Source organism: Orcinus orca, chromosome X, assembly GCF_937001465.1.
Source record: "Orcinus orca chromosome X, mOrcOrc1.1, whole genome shotgun sequence".
Classification (NCBI taxonomy): domain Eukaryota; kingdom Metazoa; phylum Chordata; class Mammalia; order Artiodactyla; family Delphinidae; genus Orcinus; species Orcinus orca.
The window spans coordinates 97,062,155-97,084,120 of record NC_064580.1 but is presented as its reverse complement, the minus strand read 5'-3'; the positions used below and the strand labels follow the sequence as shown (position 1 = coordinate 97,084,120).

General features: G+C 40.9%; 1 protein-coding gene across 7 annotated transcripts in view; it reads right to left on the bottom strand.

Moving 5' to 3' along the window:
• PAK3 (p21 (RAC1) activated kinase 3) overlaps positions 1 to 21,966 on the bottom strand; it is a 284,313-nt gene that overhangs the window by 72,176 nt on the left and 190,171 nt on the right. For all 7 annotated transcript variants that reach the window (XM_049705242.1, XM_033408814.2, XM_033408815.2 and 4 more), the window contains one exon: positions 3,637 to 3,737. In XM_049705242.1, the coding sequence (XP_049561199.1) occupies positions 3,637 to 3,737 (101 nt within the window). The remainder of the gene's footprint in view (positions 1 to 3,636; positions 3,738 to 21,966) is intronic.

The window sequence follows — 21,966 nt, the reverse complement described above, 5'->3', positions numbered from 1 at the left end:
ATCAGATATAAGGTAACAGCTTTGTCTAAAGAAAGATGATATTTCCAATGCTACAGAAACATGCTTTTACCCAATTGATTTGATTTGGGTTACAGGTCTTTGATTCCTGGCATTTGGGGTTACTCCAAGCACAGTGAAAGGACACTTTTACATGCATTCATCACGCAATTTGATGCTAAAGCCTTAAGCCAAAAATTTGAACTCAGGAGCCCATGCATGATCCCAGTTCTGATTCTAAGTGCAATTAATAGCGTTTGGTTAATACTGTAATGGCCAAAGGAGTTATTAAGTGTTACAAAACCAGGTAGGCATTGCACATAACCACCAGAGCAGACATCACTGGCATGATCGTTACCATAATCATTAGAATATTTGCAGTTATTATACATACTCATGGCACTTCTAAACTTTTGTGATAATAGTCTTGTGATCACTAGACAGCAGGAAAAACTGCTGTCAGTTGCAAAAGATCCTCCAGACAACTATACTTACCACGTGACTACACTGCTGACATAATTGTTTTCTTTTTTTAAGTTGAGATAAACCAGTTCATCAATGAAACCTGACACTTCAATTTGAATGTATGCCATGAAGGCATGTAATCAGAAAGCCACAACTCATTACTCCAAATTGAGGTACAAACCCCAAAAGTCAGATAGCTAATGGAGACCTAGAAGTGTGAGCATCAGAAGCCTGACCATGTATGTAATAACAGCTAGATGTACGTCAAGCTGGGGATTGTCCAGTGTAGCCCAGGAGAATGGCAGCATGATACAACAGGCCAAGCATTTATCTTATCATAAGAAACGATAATGTATATCACTCATACCATTTTTCCCTCTGATTGACTTGAAGCGACCGTCACAGGTCTAGAGGTCTGGAAGGGGGAGTTCTGAAGTATTTGGGACAAAAATGGTAATATAAAGGGTAAGGACTTAGAGTAGTTTCATACCCCAAATCTCACCTCCCAACCTAATTTTAACCTCAGGGTCCAAGTGTGTGACCAAGTGTACAAGGTTGCATGGGCCAATTAGCCAAAGGGTAAACACCAAGCAATACACCAAACCAGTGTCCAAATATTCCAAATAACAGGCCCTTGTGAGACAACTGGGCTCGACAGTTCAACAAATTGCTCAAAATTCAACCTCAACAACTGTAATGATCAAATTTAGTAATATGTCCCTCCCCCTCCACGTGAACACACGCATACACACACACACACACACACACACACACACAACCAATTAGTGGTACTGGGGCGATTAAGATCCCATTCTAAATCCTATCAATAAAATGACTTTTAAAAGCTTATTATCATTTGGTATTTTTAAAGTTAGTAAATATAAATCATAGGTTAAGATAGTTAAAAAAAGGCAGAATTTGGTATCTTTAAAAAACAACGTGGGGACAAATAGTTATGAAAGATTATCACAGCGACAATAAAGTACATCAGATTTCCAAATTTAGCCTGCGTCTCATCTATATATTCAGTGGATTTCTAACAATTGCATCCAAACACTTTATTTTATATTAGGTTTTTGGGAGGAGGGGAAAGGTTCTTGTTTGGTTTGGTTCAGTTGCATCAAAATGTTTTTCACAATTGGAAAGATTGTCCATCACACATCCCACCCCACCCCTCTCTGGTTGATTCTTGGGGTTCTAACTGACAGCAAAGTGAAAATGGATGGTCTCCAGTCAGCAAGATGATGGTGATTCACTTTCCTTCATTTCCATTCAGAACCCATAAAGAACAAAGGAAAAGCTAAAGATAGAGAAATTCTATCAGAAGATGTCAAGCAAGTAGGAAAGAGTGGAAAAAATTTAAAAATTGGAAAGGAACCAGAGTATCACATGAGAATAGTGGAGGGGAAAATTTTCACATCAGAAAACAAAAAGGAAGAATAAAAGAACAGAGAAATATGGAATGACAACAATTAAACAAGAAAAGAGTAAACAGAAGAAAAGCACATGGAAAACAAAAAGGTCAAAACAGGAAAGACAGTTCTTAAAATAAAAAAGGGAAGATTTTTAAGATAAAACTTATAATGATTCAGTGCTTTTATTGTTTCAAACATCAGAAAAAATAGTCACTCTTTGTTTATGATTTTTTAAAAATCTAAACTTGTTCAGATGATAAAAATATATATAAATATTTTTTGTTTTGGGTGGTGATGATGGTGGTGGTAGTGGTGACAGTGAGGTTATATTTTCTAAGTGTAGCTAACAGAATATTCTCAAATACAGCAAAGAACAGAGGCTGGGCTCAAACTCAAGGCCATTTGAATAATATCTCTGACTCCAATGATGAAATTGGCTAAACCAGTATCTCAACTTTATCAATGTCAGCACTTCTTAACGTTCTCTTCTGCTTGCTACTGAGAACATATAATCAGCTCACATCACTTTACAAGGCTAAGATGTTTAGTCAGTTTCCATTTCATTCTCACACTGCTTACTTCCGGAATTGAAAAAAGAAGGTAATTTGTCAGTTCAGAAACATGGTTTGATTCTCCAAATCAAATTAATTTGTTCCTTCTTTTTTAAAATTTAATCTTATGACACAGTCTACTCACTAACCATCATGTTATGAAATAGGAAATTTAATTATTTAATACCTAAATTTCTCTCTGGTTTAAGAATCCAAGAATTAACGGTAATGGTTCTATCAAAGAATTTTTTTCCAGAATGCATTCAAAATTACTCATTATCTCAGAATGCACATTTTGATTGAGGTCCTTACTAGTATAAAAAAGTAGTTAATCTTCCTGAGGACATGTTTGTAGCCACATCTTTTCCTTCATCCATCTAAAAGAAAGATGCCAGATCTTTAAAAAAAAAAAAGGTATAAAATATCATAGATCTGAGATCGTGTGCTATTTGAGCACTAAAAATATCCAAAGAAAGACTGGATCTATAGCTATAGTCTATCTGGAGAATTCTTACTGGTATTTATTGTGCATTATGTATATATATTATATTTGTATATATGTGTGTATATATATATATATATATACACACATATATACAAATATAAAGTAAGCATATAACCACTAAAGCATATGATACAGCCATCAATATTTCTTCCTGAAACATGGGGTCTGTTGTTTTGAATGTCTACAAAATATACCTGTAAATAAGCCTAAAAATAAGCTATGTTCTTGAAATCAAAGAGAAGAAAAGGTCAATTTTACAGAGATTTTTGGTTAGTGTGGTTAACTTATCTGGGTAATCCAGGTTCCATTGTAAAGCCTGAATTATTCAGATAGACTGTCTTCACTGGCCAAGTTGAGTCAATGGTTCTCTGATTCACTTCAAGTGAATCAAGTGCTAAAGCACAGGCTCAAGCTGAGTCTATCTGGACTACATCTCCTGTGCCATGGTAAATTAGCATTTTCAATCACGTTGAAGGCTAACCGCGATCAGACGTTTCTGTTAAGATGGACAAAATAATTTTGCCAATACTCTTGCCACTCTCTAGTTCCATCTGTGATTGTCTAGGCAAAGTCCATCTTCCTTGAAATCACCAAAGACATCAAGTCTGACATTTTGGGACATGGCAATTCTTCCTTCAAACCTATTTTCACAAAGGAATCTTTTCATGCCTTACAAAAAAAAAAAAATAAGGAGCTTACTTACAGTGAATTCCCCGGTGACTGCATCAAACCCCACATGAATCGTATGTTCAAAGTCTGAAGGAAGAGAGATCTCTGGGCGTTCTTTCTCTTTCTTCTTATTGGCTAAAGGCAAAATGTTAACATGTATTTATTTGGGATACAGTTTTGGCATCCATAAGTTGTACAATTAGGTTCATCAAAATAATTACAAAGTTGAAAGACAATTGAGTCCAACACAATTATAACAATATTTAACTCCAGAATTTATAATTTTATTTAAATAAATGGCTGAGAGTTTGACAAAATGCTATGTCCAAATAATTTACAAATTTCCAAATCCAATTCAAACAAAACTTGCAGTCAAACTGATTTATGTCCTTTACCAGTCTAATGATGTAATCGGCAGGTATCTAGGTATATTGTGTTTAACTGGTCTTGTTGGATCAAATTCCACATACTATAGAAGAAATTCATTAGACTCAAGTCAAGCTAAGCCTTACTATTAGAAAGAAAGAATAGAAAAGTGCTTAAGCTATCTATAAAGTGTTGTGAATTGTTTCTATTTTAAACCATAGCTAAATATCAAGTAACTAGAACTTTAATTTACACGTTTACATTATGAAGAGTAGCTTAATAGGTTCTTGGTCTTCTTTCAATGAGAATACTACTGCAAAGCAATAACTTTGCTAGTAAAAAACAAAACACAAATTGTTGCTTTTTACTGAATTAATTTTATTGAGTTCTTAGAAACCTCAAACCAATTCCTTGGTTTCGTCATTTTAGTTCATAGCTATTTTTCCATGTCCCTATAAATTTTGTCATAGTAGCCATTCGAAATCATTGTTCTCAAGTAACAGATTATTCATAGTGACACAATTATGAAGAAATACATCAATAGTTAATAAATCAAAAGCTTTTAAAGGTATAATCACTGAAGAAATTAAGTTGGGAACTGTAATGAAATTAGTCTATCTCAAAAGAGGTCACAGGAGGAAGTTATTATGGAAGCATTGTAAAATGGCATTTCCTAGCTTCCATAATAGAGCAGCAACTTTGAGCATGTATCTCTGATATGGCTGCATTTCATAGTCAAAAAAATAATACTCACCCTAATACTGCGTAAGTCAGCATAAACCAGTTTTGCCCCATTGAAACCAATCAACTTTAGAGTTGCCAGGGTGGCAAATTTAGAACATTCTGGTTCAAATAGATGTTTCCTTGGCCTCAATTTCAGACAACATTTAACTAACCGTAATGGATCACTGGTTTGGGGGGTTACCCAGGACAAATTTTAAATTCAAAACATTTCATGTTCAAATGTCATTCGTATGGCTTCTTTTCACTTTCTACTCTCTCTCACTGTTCCATATCCGCCAGCCAGAGGACAGAGATATGGGACAGAAATATGGAAATTCAAGTAGTAAGAGGATTAAGATACAGGATTAAGAAAGAAAGGTTGGGGTTGGGGGGGGGACAAGGGTCACTCAAAGTCTTTGCCTGGCCATGGAACACATGGAACACATTTAGGACTCATTTTGAAAGGTATATATGTGTCACCTAACTTCAGTTCAGCATGGATTCCACATTTACAGTGAGCCTACTTTATTGCCTATCATTTTAACTGAACATTAGAGTTTTGGGTAGGTACTTCTACTTCCCCTGCATGTTTCTGGACTGTAGCTACCATTTATACTTGTTCACCTACCACTTTTACTTATCCAGAAAGGCAAACAGAACAATCAGCTTTCTGTTCTTGCCACTTCACTGAAGACGTCCCAGCCACTTCTGTAATCGTTTTCTTATTTTCCTCTTTCCTGATCTCCCATCCATGTTGGACATGGCTAACTGCCGCTCTTTATACTTCCTTGACAATGTGGTCTGATTCTCCTCCTCCCTCAGTGACCATTCTTCATTTGATGGGCATCCTTTCTTCTGCCTTTCCTGGTGCAGTCTTTGGCATTCATTTCTCTTGGATGGCATTCACTCCCAGATACTAACTCATGTTGGGTAATTCCCTAATCTGCGGTTGGCAGGGGTAGATACGGATTTTGTGGGACCAAAGACTTTATGTAATTTGAGAGGAACGCTCCCTTTAGATAAAAACAATACAAAATTGCTAGGGCTTCTTCTAGAGCCTCGGAGAGTCCCAGGCAAGTGAGAAACTCTGAATAAGCAGCTTTATTCACTTCATAGTAAATGTACTCTGGTGGTTGGTGGCCTTTTTGGTGTCAAAGATCACTCTGAAAAATCTGAAGAAAGCTGTGGTACTTCTGTCTATAAAATTGCACTATACACACATATACACAATTTTGCATATAACTTCAGAGGTTCAAAATTCCCCTGGGCTCTAGGTTAAGAACCCCTAGCTTAGTCTCCATCTCTAATCATTGTATCAACTTGCATCCATGACCTCTCTTGCCAGCAAACAGGTTCTCCCTACTTCTCCATTAGCAATGGCTGCACAATTGAAGCCTGTTGACTTAGATGTAAACACTCCACTTCAGCTGAGCTATGTGAATCAGCCTAATGGGGTCTCCCTAAGGCCATCTGGTTGCCAGTCCCTTACCGGCCTAATTATGCCATTCTCTTCACGCAGGACAAAGCGTAACAGAGGCAGGAAGCTCAAACTCGCTCCTCCTTCAGTGTCCATGTTCTCTGTGAAATGATAAAGCACTCACCACCCAGATCAGAGAAGGATTAAGGCCTTGGACTCCTCCTCTTTGGGAGGCTCTAAGCAATGAAAAGATTACGACCTCCTCTCTCAAATAAAAGCAATACTACAGCATAAAAAGAGAAGGAAGCCCCAACAGTTCTGATGTTCCTATGATGATTAACTTAAGTCTTTTAAAAAACGACTCTAGATCTCAAATCAAAATGTTTTCACATTTTGGGTGCCCCGACGTGCTGGGCCTTAGGCACATGCTTGCTCTGGCTTTTGGTTATTTCAGCCCTGGCCCAACTGCCCAAATCATAAATTTGGGAGCTTCTTTGACTCCTACTTTAATTCTACCTTAATCAGTCATCACGTTCTATTTCCCAAACTCACTTTGGATGCATCTTCTTCCTTTCATCTCCACAAAGCATCATCTTAGTCCAAGGCACCGGCATTTTTCACCTGGTCTTACTACCTCCAATTTTGCCCCCTGCAATTCATTACTCTGTGGCCGGAGTAATCTTTTGAAATATATATATCTGCCCGCATTCCTCCCTGTAAGATCCTTCAATGGCTCCCCATTACCCAGAAGTTCAGAGTTCATGCTCCTTAGCGTGCTAGCCAAGGGCCTGCTTAATCCGCCCCCAGTGTACCTCTCTACTGTCTATTCTTGCTATGACCCCCGCTGTTCCATACCCATTTCATGCTCCCTCAACTGCCAAGCTTTTCTCTTACTGCCAAGCTTTTACGCATGCTACACGGAGGCCTGGGAAGTCTTACTTCTTAACGCCCCACATCTGCGCCCATTAGTCCTTTTTTTTTTTTTTTTTTGCGGTACGCGGGCCTCTCACTGTTGTGGCCACTCCCGTTGCGGAGCACAGGCTCCGGACGCGCAGGCTCAGCGGCCATGGCTCACAGGCCCAGCCGCTCCGCGCCATGTGGGATCTTCCCGGACCGGGGCACGAACCCGTGTCCTCTGCATCGGCAGGCGGACTCTCAACCACTGCGCCACCAGGGAAGCCCCAGTCCTTTTTCTTGAAGACTCACTTTTGTGTTTCCTCTCCTTTGGCAAGTCTTTTCCTGTCTTCCCTCTGCAGACAAAGTTGAATGCCCTTCTCTTCATGCTCCCGGAGAGCTACCCAGTGTGTACTCTGAGTTTGGCCCTTATTAACACTGAATTGTCATTTCTTCTTTACATACCTATCTCTCTAGCTAAAATCTGAGATATTTGACAGCAGAGACTGTATCTTATTCGTTCTCACATTCCCTAGCACCTGGCTTATGTCTGCACATGTAATCACTATCATCTATGGAATATTCACCATGTGCAAAGTGCTTCTAGGGTTATCTCATTTAATCTCCACCACAATCTTATAAGGCAGGCATTATTATTGTATTATTATTGTTTTACAGATGAGGAAAGTAAGACTCAGTGAAGTTAAACCACATATCCAAGATTACACAGCTGGCAGGTGTCGGAGCCAGGATTTGAACCTAGGTCTCAATTGTGTCTGCAGAACCTAAGCTCTTAATAGCTACACTATTTATTACTCAGTAACATTAAAAGAAAACCTCAATATGGTTGAGCCGTTAGTCTTCAGTAAATGGTTATTGACTGAATGGAGACTAGCTGAGAACTTTTTTCTTTTTTTTTTTAAGGAATACTAAAATGTCTGTATCTCCCCCAGAAAATTCTGTGAGCAGTGGTTGTTTATATTAAGACTCATCCTAACCTGAATCTTGGGCTCATAAGACGTGGCCTGATCACCTCTGGGTTGATATTTGCAGAGAGCAGAAGAACAAACGAGTACCACTTTCTAAGTGTATCAACCATATTCTATTGGAACCTAGAACGAAGGCCACAAATCGCTGACTAGACCACAGATTACAAATGGTGTTTGGCACTGGGACCCTCTACCTGCTCATGGTTCTGGCTGTAACTCCAGGGGCCAGCCAATCTCTCCAGAATCTCTCATCCTGACATCTTTCTCCATCCCACTACATTTTTTTTGTTTTTGTTTTGCGGTACGCGGGCCTCTCACTGTTGTGGCCTCTCCCGTTGCGGAGCACAGGCTCCGGACGCGCAGGCTCAGTGGCCATGGCTCACGGGCCCAGCCGCTCCGCGGCATGTGGGATCCTCCCGGACCGGGGCACGAACCCGGGTCCCCTGCATCGGCAGGCGGACTCCCAACCACTGCGCCACCAGGGAAGCCCCCCCACTACATTTTAAAGAAAGAGAAGTCATCTGTCACCTCCTGTACACCCCGACCCCAATGTTCTGCATTTCTCTAGTGACTAGGGCTTACTCCATTAAAATCCCCCTACACCTTTACTTCAACCTCTTCATTAAATGCACTGTTGACTTCTTGCCTTAGGTTCTCAGACTTCACTGTGCATCACCCTCATGTGGGAAACTTCAAAAAGGTAAGCGAGAGAGAGAGATTTCAGAGCCCTGCCCCCAGAGATTCAGATTTAGCCTGGGGTAGACCTCAGCACCTTTAATTTTTAAATGCCCTCCGGTATTTCCATTAAGCAGCTGGGGTTGAGAAAAATAATTTTAAACCCTACTATCCAACGAAGGTATCACTTCCTCAGATAATCCTGATGGACAATGACGGTTCTTCCCCATTCCAAGTCTTTAGGTCCAGGGGAATGGAGAAGGGCAGAGTTTCCTCATTTTTATTCCATATTGTTTGTTTGAGATCAGTACTTCTGCACTTTCCTACAAAGCCCCCTCCTTTGAGGTTACTGCCATTTAGTTCTCCTGGCCAAGTCGTCGTATCCACTGAGGACTTTGGCTCGCAGTATTCTTCCCAACACTCAGTGCTGCCATCTCTCTGTGAAACGTAATATACAAATGGACACCTCTTTCATACACACCCTCTCCTTTTAACTCCTTGACCTCCCTCAGCTCTAATGAACTTCATCTCCTTTCCACTTCTTCAATCCACTCCCATGGTCACCATTAAACCAGTGGTTCTCAACCAGGGCTGCTCATCAGAATAACCCGTAGAGTTTCATAAAAATCCCAACACCTTGGGCCCACTCAGAACCTACTATATCAGGATTTCTGAGGATGAGACCTGGGCAAATGATTTTTTTAAGCGCCATAGATGATGTGCAGACAGAGTGGAGAACCACAGCTACCCCAGGCCTCTTCATTACCCAGAATGACCCTTTCTCTGAAATACTCTCTGAAGTAACCCTGTTATCTCATTCTCTGGGCCCAGCCTCCCATCCTGCTAGCCTTCTCACTCTTTCATGACCTTATTCCTATTTGACTTGTTCTTTGATGTGAACAAAACCTCCAATCCCTGGATCCTTCCATTTTTAGCCAATTTCTCAGCTTCCTCCTCGCCTAGACTCTGTGGTCCATCATTTAAACTTCTCTTAAGCCAGTGCCCTGGGAACTGTGCTCCTGTGACCCCCTCTTGCAATTCTCCCACAAAACCTTACCCTGACAGAATCCAACTGTGAAATCTCCATTTCCATACGGAGGCTGGTAAAAGTTGTTGGGGGAAAAAGAATCACACAGCCATGCAGATTGGTGCTTACTATAAAGGTCACGGACAGAATTGGGTCATCAATGGCACTGAGCAGTACCCTTCTTGACCCTGGCCAACTTCCTTTCCCACTGCTCTTAGCGAATATTCTAGAATTTCACAACTTCGCTCAAACTTCTGCTTCATCCTCTCCTCCCTTACTTTCAGCGTAAGAAATTCCTTCTACTTCACTGAGAAAAACGGAGGCCATCAGTTTGGAACTCCTTTGACTTCACTTCCTGTCCCACTCCTATGAATTTATCCCCATCAGTAACATCTCCCTTCACATCTTACCGGAAACAGTGTCCTCTCCTACCTGAGGTTTATGCCCTCACTGGTGCTCTAGATCCCTGTCCCTCTCACTTCTCCAGGGGTCTCACTCTATCAATTACCTCCTATTTCTTCTTATATCTTCAATCTCTCCCTCTCTACTAACACTTTCTATTTGGCTTCAAAAAAACATGCTGAGATTTCTTTAGTCCTTAAAAATTGAAACCTCCTGCCATCACACAGCTTTCTTTAGTTGTTATAGTCTCTCGAATTTTCCTTCTCTAGCTTAAACTTCTTGAAAAGGCAATCTAGACTCCCTTAAGCCTCACTCTTCAAACCACGGCAATGAGTCTCTGAGGTCCCGAATCGATCTCCTCCCTGAAGACGGCCATTTTCCAGTCCTTACAACCATTGACCTCTCAGTCAAAACTGACATTGCTGACCGTGCACTTCATGAAACTAACTTCTCCCCACCATCTCTCACACAATTCTTTCCTGGAGTCTATTCCTACATTTCTGGGTCTCTTGTAGACAATTTAAATAGTATTCCCCAGGAGCTGTCCTAGGTCCTCATCTCTTCTCATCAACACACCTCTCCCTTTGGTCACCTCATCTACTTGTGCGGTTTCAATCACTATCTACTTCCGTGACTCCCCAGCTGGATCCCCAGCCCTGACCTCTCTGCTGTCCCCTGACTGAACACCTCTATTTGGATGCCTCATAGGCCCCTCACTCGAAATACTTTCAAAAGAAAGTGAATTCTCTACTGCCTTTCCCCATGTAAAATAAGAAACTACAACTCCTCTTGTGTTCCCTACCTCACCCTCCTCTAGTTTCTCTTGTCACCATCTGATAAGTTGCCTAGTTCTATTAATTCTTCCTCATAAATGTTCCCTCTGCATTGCCCTCTTTTATTCTTACAACACTGGCCCTTAGGCCAGGCCACTGTCATTTCTCACCTACCTGAATCCCATAGCCTGACTTGTCTTCTTTCATCGCCCACCCCCCACCCACATTCATTCTTCTCCTGTGGCTAGAGTGATACTGTGAGACACAAATCTGGTTATTACTCCCCTGCTTCAATGTTTCCGCATCGCCTTCAGAATCATATTCAAAGCGCTTAGCATTGCACATATAAGCCCTCCAGAACCCGATCCCCAATTCCTTCCACAGCTCTGTCTTCCATGCCTCTCCCACCAGCACTCTATGCACTAGCTATGCTGAACAACCTGTAGTTACAGTCATAGAACCTCAACTAATAGTGTGTCACGCCTACTGCCTTCATAATGCTGCTCCTTGTTTCTGGGATGCCACCCAACTTTTATTAGCTGGCTCTATTCCTTCATTAAGACTCACCTCAGTTGAGTGGTCACCTCCTCCAGGAAGCCTTCCCTAACTGCTCCCTTCCCTCAGTCTTCAATAGACGCCCCATCTCAGTGCTCACTTCTCTACTGCACTTACCACGCTGATCTCTACTCATTGACTGACTTGTCTGCGTCCCTCATTAGGCCATCAGTTCCTTAAAGGCAGGAACTGGGACTTATTCACCTCTGTACCCCAACATCTATCTAGCATAGTACTTGATTCAATAGATATTTAATGAATAAGCAAATGAACAAATGAATGGATGAATGAATGACCTTCATTATATGAAATGAGACCCAATATATGGAAACAGGTCATGCCTATTTGCCATTATGTGTTCATGGATAAGGAGACATTGATCCAGGTTCCCCAAGAAGGCTGGGGGGTGGGAGGGTATGTTTTAGAGTAGTTGTTATAGTTGCAGTTGGCGGTGATGGCGTTGTTGCTGTTTTCCCCGCACTAGGGATGCCTCTGTACTCATTCAGGTATATCTCTTGCCTGGTGACACTTTGGGGCCAAAAGCATATATTGGCAACACAGTTGTGCAGGGTTCGAGGTACAGCAAAGCAACCAATTCTCCCCTGGATGAAATCCCAGGATGGTGCTATGTCTGCCTTCTGAAAGCATTTTAGAAATCTGTCACCTGAGTCTTCCTTGTCGTAGGAGTTCCACTTGTCATCTTCCCCTAAAATTCCTGGAAGTTTTGTTGGGCCTTCTCATTGGATGTCACGTCCAGAATTATTTTTTAGAACACTTTCTAGCTCCTTCAAAACAGAGCATGCAGGAAAAGAAAAAGAATAACAGGGGACAGACATAGAGAAATGCTTTCCTACGTAAATTTAGCCTAAAAGAACAGAACAATAATTATTTTTTAAAAAGCAATGGAAAGCACGCAAAGTTACGGTGTACGGCATAATAAAAAAAAGTGACATTGAAAGCCATATAAATACAGAAAGAGAAAACCAAAATATTATATAAAACATATTTTTTAAATGCAGAAACAATTTTTCCAAAGGAAAAAGCACTTAGGCTGGCTAGTTCTAAACAGCAAGCATTTCACAGCCCTGGCTCTGAGGAACAACTCTCTCTTGCTACTGCCCCAGCTTCCTTTTCCTCTGAACCAGTCAGTAGGTCCGTTAACCAGTATACATGGAACTGTGGATCAGCGTAGTGACAGATTGTGTTGCGTGACTCATTAGGAACTAAAGTAATATTCTAAGTTTGCGATCTCATTGGGGAAATAAACTTAGCAAACAAGAAGCAACAACTGATACTACCAGACCAACGAAAATTCAGTGCTAAGTTGGGAAAAATAGAGTATAAATGCTGTAGCAGGTCAAAATAAAAGAAGATCAGAAAACTGTGGCGGAGAGTGAGGGCTTACTGGAGAGGAGGCAGGATTTGGGAGATGGGTCTTAAAGAATGGGTAGGCAGGAAAGGTAATGGGTAGGCAGGAAAGGTAAGGCATCGCAAGCAGGAAAATCGGGAGAGGCAAAGCTTGGACGCTGAAATGGATACAGCACATTGACGAGGAAGCGAGAAGACAGAAGAGTAAATGGGTAGGGTGTAGTCTTGGAAATCAGGAAGATGAAATTGGAGACAGTGATAGTGAATATACTGGGAAAGGCTTTGAGCAGGTGGATGATATGATAGAAAAGGCGTCTTCTGGAAGAGAAGCCAGGTAGCTTTGTGCTGCTAGGGACACGTGGGATGGTAGGGGCAGGCTTCAAAATGGTCGCTGTTTCACACAGACTGAGGAAGAAAATGAATGGTGGGGATGGAATGGGAGGACCTATCTGCCACTGCATCTGTTGCCTCGTAGGATCACCTACTGGGCATTTCCTGCATAAACTGCGTGTCTGATTTCTGCACCTAGACTGAAAATTACCTGAGGACAGGGAATCTTATCGTATATGTAGTATTCCCCGTCCCACGACACACAGTGCAGAGCTAGGCACATAAAAAGCAGGCACAAATCTTTTCTGAGTAAAGCATATAAGTGAACTACAAAAGATGCTCCAGGTAAGCCGACGTTAACATCCAATTCTGTTCTATCTCATTTTTAAATCGCGATAGCTAATAAACTAGATCTGGGCTCAAGGTCCGCACGCAACTCAGATTTAGGCATTGGCTGGTTGCACATGTCTCTATCCTGTGATCTTCCAGAAAGTTCCTTTGAGACAAAGGAGGTCTAAAAAAACATTTTGCTAGGAGGCTCATACTGGAGTTGCTGGAGTTGGAGCTCTCCTAGAAGGGTCGCTTGTCCTACAACCCCTAGCTTGACACTAGAAGCGCTCCCTCCTCTCCCCGCTTTGTGGCGCTCCCCCTACCCAGGTGCAATCTGTACTCAGTGTCATGTGTTCCTGAGGCCAAACAACTTGCGCCGACATGGGGTCATTTCTGGCAGGGGCAGTGAGGGTGTCAGGGTTAGAGATCCTTCATACTAAAATACTTGTTTTTCACCTCAATATTCCTGGGCTTTGCTCTGGGAACGCCATGTTGGAAGGATACAGAAGTATTTTTAAAGGGCCATTCATCTCCTATGGGTGACAACCTTTACTTTTCCCAACAGACAATCCTTAGTGACTTGGTCACTCTTTAGCTGGGTGAGAGGCGCATTCAGTGGTTCGATAATTTCTCCAATTTACTAAGAGGCAGTGCCTCACAAAGATCGCTTACAAAATGTTACCCTTGTGGTCTTTCAAGAATTAAAATGCCTTAGTGTCTACTTAACTACCAGGAAAGTAAATTAAGTACTGGAGTTGGTGTTTTTAAGTTAAAAAAAATGCCATTTTGCTCCATCCTCTGCTTTGTGGGTCACTGAGCACACCGTTCCATAACTGCCTGCCTACCCAGCCCCCAGCCAGGAAAATGTCCGAGGTCTTATAATTCGGGTAAGAATAAGTATCCCGAAACAGTTCTTTCTATGGCAACAGCAGCCCTGCAGGTGGTGTCAAAAAGGCAAGTGTTCATTGTGAGGGCAAACAGTTCCAGGGGGACTGACTTCTGCAAGGACAGTTCTAGTGTCTGGCACTCCTGCTCTATAAACAAATATCCTGTTTGAGGACATATTATGAGGGGACCCACAGGAATTCCTCACCTCCTGAATTCAGGAAGTGCATATTTTCCCTTACAGAGGGGAGAGATTATCTAGTTTTCCTCTATTTTTTTTTTTGTAGAAAGAATGACATTTTGTGGACCTTCAGAATTTATTTTTCCCATTGGAAATACTTGAAAGTACTATGTGGTAACTACAATGGAAAGTTAGGCATAAAAATAGATTTTATTCTTGGCTCTAAGAATTTAAAGAAATTGATAGTGCAAGGTTGGTAAAAGATTTAAAAGAGGTTCTACATAACAGATATATTTCTGCTTAAACCTAGCATCTTGGGCAAAATACATACCGATTCTGAGCAGAAAAGGAAACCGATGTTGAGTAAATGAGGAAAAGGGCCCAAATCCTTAAATACTGGATTATGAATGAACCTAAAGGGAGGGATGAGAGGTGACTCTTGTCTTCTATTTTAATATAGTTCTTTATTTTAATTATAACAATATCAGATATTACTTTTGTAATAGAAAAAGATTTTAAAGGCAAAAAAAATAACACAGGAATCAGGGGAAAAAATTAACTATTTTCTTTTTTTTACAAAGGCTGTTACTTTCTGCTAGCAAGTTAGGCCCTCAGGAGGTGTAACTTATAAAAAGGCATGACTACTGTTGTTAACTGCTGAATGAGAAAATGGGTTAGATTCACCTAAGTTTCACCTGCTTCCATAAAAATTCCATTTCTGCATATTCCATTGGCCAAAACCTATTTTCAAAACAAGTTAGGTGACTCATTTTATGGCAAGTGGTATAATAGTCAACCGTCACTGGACCAGGAGTCGGGGATCTAAATTCTAGGCCAGCCTTGCTTTGTAATTAGTAGTGGGGCAAGTTTGTGGAGGTCAGTTAACCTCTCTAAACTTCTGCCTTCCTCTGCAAAATGGATAAACCTTGCCCCCATCACAGGAGGTTTGAAGAAGGTGATTGATATGAAAGTACATTGAACGCTGGTAACACCCCTACAACTACCATCAAACACATCATCTCACTAGGAATATACGTATTAGCAGGGTGACTGTGTTTGCTGGAGAATTAAGTAATCTGTCACTTCTTAAACCCAGCTCTTCCATGCTATGAATGATGTCCTTGCAAATATAACTACCAAGAAAGGAGATTAAAGTGGGCTATCTGAAACATTCACTGCTCTTACGTCTTTCATTATATTAGCAAATGCCAGAAGTATATGGTTGGGAAGGCCCATGGTGGAAGGTTCCTTCACCTGCCTTCAGGTAGAACCTGCTAAAGTCATGAGACACCCCCCCATAAAGAACCTAGAAAATTTCACCCTTGGTAATTCATAATATTTAATCGGCGTATCTGGAATTTCTTTATGGCTAGTTCCATTCCCTCTGGTGGAACAGTAAGCCCATTTCCTCCTGTCAGGTCTTCAGTGGCTATGAAAAACAATATATGCTCTCCATAAACCAGCAGCCTTTAATGTATAGATAAAAACACAAAGTGGTACCCAATTCCGCAAGAGTAGCTATAAGCCCAATTCAGAGGTTGGGTGTTCCATGAGGATGACAGGGAAAAGGAAATGATGGTCCCATGTGAGCCCTTTTAGTGACTCCCACTCACATACAAGCAGACAGCCATCACCTTCAGTGGTATCATCTTCAAAAACTTTCAGCAAAAGTGATCATTCTGGCAAATCATTATGAACTTGACTCTTACCTATCTTCTTCCAGGCAACACACACCGGTTCCAATTCTCATTTACACCCAATTCACACATGCAACAATTTCAATGGAAAATGTTGGAAAACAAAAGGCAAATATGAGGCCATGTCCTCAACTGGACACTTCTGATCATGGGGATAACGATATAGGGCAAAAATACTTTGAAAGGGGTGGAGGAGGCCTCATTTGTTTTGAGGAAAGCAACTTCATATCCCTTAGCTGGTGTCCAATTCACTCTCTTTGCAACCCTTCATCTTAATGTTTGATACATCTCTCTTGTCTTCCTCTCTTCTCATCCATTTCCTGTACCTTCTCCATCTCCTAATCTCCTTCTCATACACTACTTCCTCTCTCAATCTATTTCTCCCCATTGCTTCTCTCCTTTCATCTATTTATCTCCTAATCCCACATTCCATACTTTGCTTGAATTTGTCTGCTGGTTCTACTGGGCCACCATATTTGTGCCCAGTTTCCCTGTTTACGGGCCTTGAAGTAGAAACACGGGTCCTAGTAGATAGAGTGCATCCTTACCCCACCTTCTTCCCATTTCAAACACACGGGTCCTAGTAGATAGAGTGCATCCTTACCCCACCTTCTTCCCATTTCAAACACAGAGGACTTCTAGGAGTAAAGGAGTAGTACAGGAGGCTCTTCTCCGGGGCAGAGCACTGACCATGGAGGACAAGCAAGATGCCGTGCCCTTTCGCTCCCCAAAGGGCAAGGCAGTGACCTTCAAAGAGCACTCTTTGCTGAGCTGTATGGTCTACATTTGAAGAACCGAGAGGAATGTAAACACCATTCAGGATGTAGTGGTCTCTGACATCTGACTTTCTGCTAACAGAACCCTCAATTAATTGAGACTCCCACTCATAGTTAGCGCAAGGAAAATAACCTTGAGCTACTGCAAGATCCCAAAGGGTCTTCAGCGTCACCGAAGAAAGACTGCATAGTGTTCAGTCTAGTTATCACACTAAGTATTTTTTATTGTGCATTAATTAGATGAAAGTTAATAACGTGTATTGACCGAAACATTTGAGTAACAAGACCATAAAGGATAACTGAGTCTTCTTTAATATAACTGTTGCACAGTAATGCTTCCTGCTGTGTAGTGTATATAGAAGATAACATACTCTAGGAGTTATCACAATAATGTGTATGCAATACAATAACAAAACTATACGGCACTTTAAGAACGTTTTCTTCAGTAAAATTTAAAAAAAAAGAACTTTTTCACATATATGAACACACTCAGTTTAGAACCTCAAGCTTCTAAAGTAAGCAACATGTAAGCCAATAAAGTACACATACCAAATGAGAATCTAACCACATCTCTCTTGTCAAGAATATTTTCTTGCCATCATTTCTTTCCAAAAAGACATGAAAAAACGTTTTCTTTCTTTCTGAGTGGCAATAAAAAGTCCCCTCTTCTGAAATTCGGATATGTTTCAGAGTGCACTGCCATCTTCTTAAGGAAAAATGAAAGCCACTGCTGGCTTTTGGATGCTAGGAACATAGTTTACCACCTATCCCTTTGTCTTGTTTCAAGGCAGTGTGACAGAGTAGCACAAGCATAGGGTTTGGAGTCAGAGACACCTGGGAGATTTCTGGTGTCTATCATTTGCTATGTGACCCTAGAGGCTGTCTACTTAAACGCTTTGAGCTTAAATGGCCTCATCTGTAAAAAGGGGTTAATACAGAGTAGTTGTAAGGATGTAAAGATTCAATACACATAAAGTGCCCGTCACACAGCTTGGCACGTAGGAACTAATGGGTAAATGACAGATCACTTCCTATTCGTCTTGAGTTGATTTAGCCAACTATCCCCTCGTACGCCTCCAGGAAGGGGGGCCTTCACTTCCATTTGCAGGCTCACCAGCTCCCAAATCTCTCGATTTCCCACAAACAAAATGCACATGAACTGTGCTCACTAAAGACACAGCCCTTCATACAGCATTGCATGCCCCCTGAAGCACACCTAATGCTCTAGTACAGCACAAGACAAAGACGCATAAGCACGCTTCAGAAGACACAGACGTCACATAGGACACGTCACCTCCAAAGGCAGCCTCACCTGCTTCTTTCCCACATGTTCTTCCAAGCTTCCAGTCCTTAACATTGATTATTTTTAGAGGTACTACGCCATTTTCAGAGTCCTGGCTGATTCATTTGCCTCATTGCCTTTGCCTTATTGTTTTATTTATTCATGTATTTTTTCATGTATTTATTTACCCATCCATGTATTCATTCCCCACCTTGTTCCAAAATAGATGTAAGACGGCTTACAAGAATACACAAAATACAGTATGATAGCAGCAGAAATCCGAAGTCGATATAGTGAAAGGAAAAAAAAAAATAGAACAAAGATAGGCACATAAAACGGAGCCTGGAAGAAAGCTATACAAAGTGCATACATACCATAGAGGCCCGTTACAAGTGCTAGGCAGGGGCCATACATCTGGCTCCACGCTTTCTAGTAGCCAACAAAAGAGAAACCTGATCAGTCTCACACTTCACAGGGTCCATAAAGGAACATCAAGCCACTTGTTCAGGATGTCCTTTTCCTGGTCTAAATCCTGAAAACTTTTGTAAGGTGAAGCATCATAATTTCGTGGCAAACTGTCCCTCTTACTTTGCTCTAACACCAAGATTCAGCTCCTGGAAAGGCCTCCAACCAAGACAGGTCCTCCATCTGGAAATTACTTTTACTACTTGTTTTTCTTCTACCTGTCTCTTGAAGTTCCATTTGGTCAATGAAATGTAGCTATTATAGAGACTCCTTAAAACAAACAAAAACCTCTGCTGTCACCAAAGCAAGTATTTTCATTTAACTAAGGAAATAGACAATGTGACATTATTTATGACAAAAATTTGGATAGGATCCCAAATAATGAACAAAATAAATGGTTAAGTAAACCACGATGCTACTATATGATGAAATGTTATATACCATCAAAACTTATATTTATGAAAGCTTTTTTAAAATATAGGGAGGTGTTCACGATAAAATGTTGAGTGAAAAAGCAGGATATAAAACTGTATACGTTATGATTTTTAACTATATAAAAAAGTATATGTATATATAGCCATTAAAAAAATCTGGAAATGAAGCCACTAAAATATTAACATTGTTTCTGAGATTTGTGAATATGGGTGATTTTTACTGTTTCTATACTCTTGTCTTTATTTTCCAAGTTTTTATCATTGATGAACAATTTCTCTATGATGAGAAGAAGAACTGGGTGGAAAAACACCAACCCAGTTAGTTATCTCTGGCTTGTGAAATTATGGGTAATTTTAACTTTTTTTTTTTTTTTTTTTTTTTTTGGTACGCGGGCCTCTCACTGTCGTGGCCTCTCCCGTTGCGGAGCACAGGCTCCGGACGCGCAGGCCCAGCGGCCATGGCTCACGGGCCCAGCTGCTCCGCGGCATGTGGGATCTTCCCGGACTGGGGCATGAACCCGTGTCCCCTGCATCGGCAGGCGGACTCTCAACCACTGCGCCACCAGGGAAGCCCTTAACTTTCTTTTTAAAATTTTCTGTAACTGACATATAAATTCTAGTTAGGGACAAAGTTACTTAAAAAAAAGAAAAAAGGATTCTAAAACCTAGTTTTTTAGTTGTTTGTTTGTAAGTTCCAGAATGATACAGATGTAATAACACCTCACAATTATTTAGCACTTTTTAATTTCACTTTTAATAGCACTCTGACATTTAGAATTACATTTGATTAGTAAAAATATTTTGCTAGGGAGGCCAGGTCTTATTATTTTCATTTAACAGGTGATGAAACTGAGGATCAAAAAAACTAAGTGATTAGCACAAAGTCACAATAATCAGTGGCAGAGCTGGACTTGAAAGCAGGTTTCCAGAACCCAAGTAAGTCCAGTGCTCTTTCCATTCATTCAAGACTGACTGTGGTATAATCCAAGTAATCACCAAGAGGTAGAAACACAGAAATCGTAACCCTTCTTTACCTATGAAGATCAAGTTCCTGAATGACCCCCCCCACTTAGGTAGGAGAGTTCAGCTGAGGAAGTTATAATTTTAGGAGGTGAAATAAAGGGCAGGGGAACTGAGGTCACGTAAACTTTTGAACGCCCTCATAAATATTTTTTTGCACAGTAAAACAATAACAGTACATTACATAAAAAGAATAACGAGAGTTTACATAGCTTAAATTAGTAAACGTGATAGGCTCTGTAGAGTTTCCATTTAGATCTTGAGACGGTTTCCAGAGGTGATGAGGATGTATCACTCATTATGGCAGTGGAAAATGGGGGTGACAGTGAAGCAATGAACAGAGGTGGACTGTTAGTCCAAATCATGGATCTTCGTGCTCTCAGAGTCTTCATCAAAGTCCAGTCCTGAGATTATAACAACTTACTCGGGGCTTTAGCCCTACCAAGCAAGTGAAGTTAAGTGGCATGACTTAATGACTTTGGCTCTTCTGAAGATGCTGTCTTCTCAAGTCTTTTCTGAAGACAGCTTGGCACTTCTGTATAGAGCTCAAATTAAACCATTTAAGTTGGTCTGAAGGCAGCTTATCTGCTGTCTGACACAGATACTTAAATGGCAAGACTCGATGATTTAGGCTCCTCTGAGGTTGCTTTCTTCCGAACATGGTGTTGTAGAAAGACTCCACCTCTTTACGGAGTTCAATTAAATCATTCAAGTTTTGTACGCTGGCAGCTTATCAGCTGTCCAGCAATGGTATTAAATGGTACCCTCTGATGATTTAAGTTCTGCCGAAGATGGTTTCTGTCCAATGTGATTTCTTTTGCAAGGTGTAATGTCACCTCTTTACTGAATTCTCGCAAATCACTCAAGCTTTGAACACATAAGATTTGACATGTAAAGGTACCCATTTTTCCATTACTTTCTTGGGGAGGATTTCATCTTGTTCTTAAAATTTTTCTCCTGTTGCTTGTAATTGTATTTGTCTGCAGTGCCGTAGCTTCCTAATTATCTTTATCATCACTTATGATAATCACCTCTGCCGTCCCAGGAGCTTCCTGAGTCATCCTCCAGCCCAGCACATCACGTGAACCAGCATCAACCAGTTCAGATTCAACTTCGGCCAATGACTGCTCCTGTGCCAAATGTTCACCCTCACCTACAGGTTCTGTTTCATCCAAAGACTTTTTGTCTTCAGGAGAAATCACTGAAAGATATTTCACCATCTCTAGCCAAATCTTCTCCCAGATCACATGAATGACAGGCTCTGTTAAACTATCTAATGCCTATTTTATGAAGAATACAGCATTGGTGATGGTGTAGGAATCCCATGCACTAGGATCTTCAGACAGATGAACCTTTGTGAGATTCTGAACAACAAAGTTATACATTAGTTTGGCCTAAGTCTTCCTGAATGGCTGGATCAAACACCGATCTAAGGGCTCCAGGACCTGAAACAAGCAACTGGTTCTAAAGACAACCTTAACATCAGGATGCACATTGGCAAATGCATCTGCGGCACCAAGAGGACAGTGAAAAATCAGTAGGGCTTTGAATTCAAGACTTTTTTTCTTGTAAGTAGTCTTGAGCTTCCGCAAGAAAGCACTGTTCAAACAATTCCTAAGGAGAGAGGGAGTCATCCAGGCTTTTCTCTTTGCACGCCAGTATACTGGCAACTTAGCTCGGATTCTCCTCTGAGAAGACATGGGCCTAGTTTTCTGTAGAGTGGTAATGGTTTCACTATGAGGTCACCTGAAGTATTAGCACAAAACAGAAACACC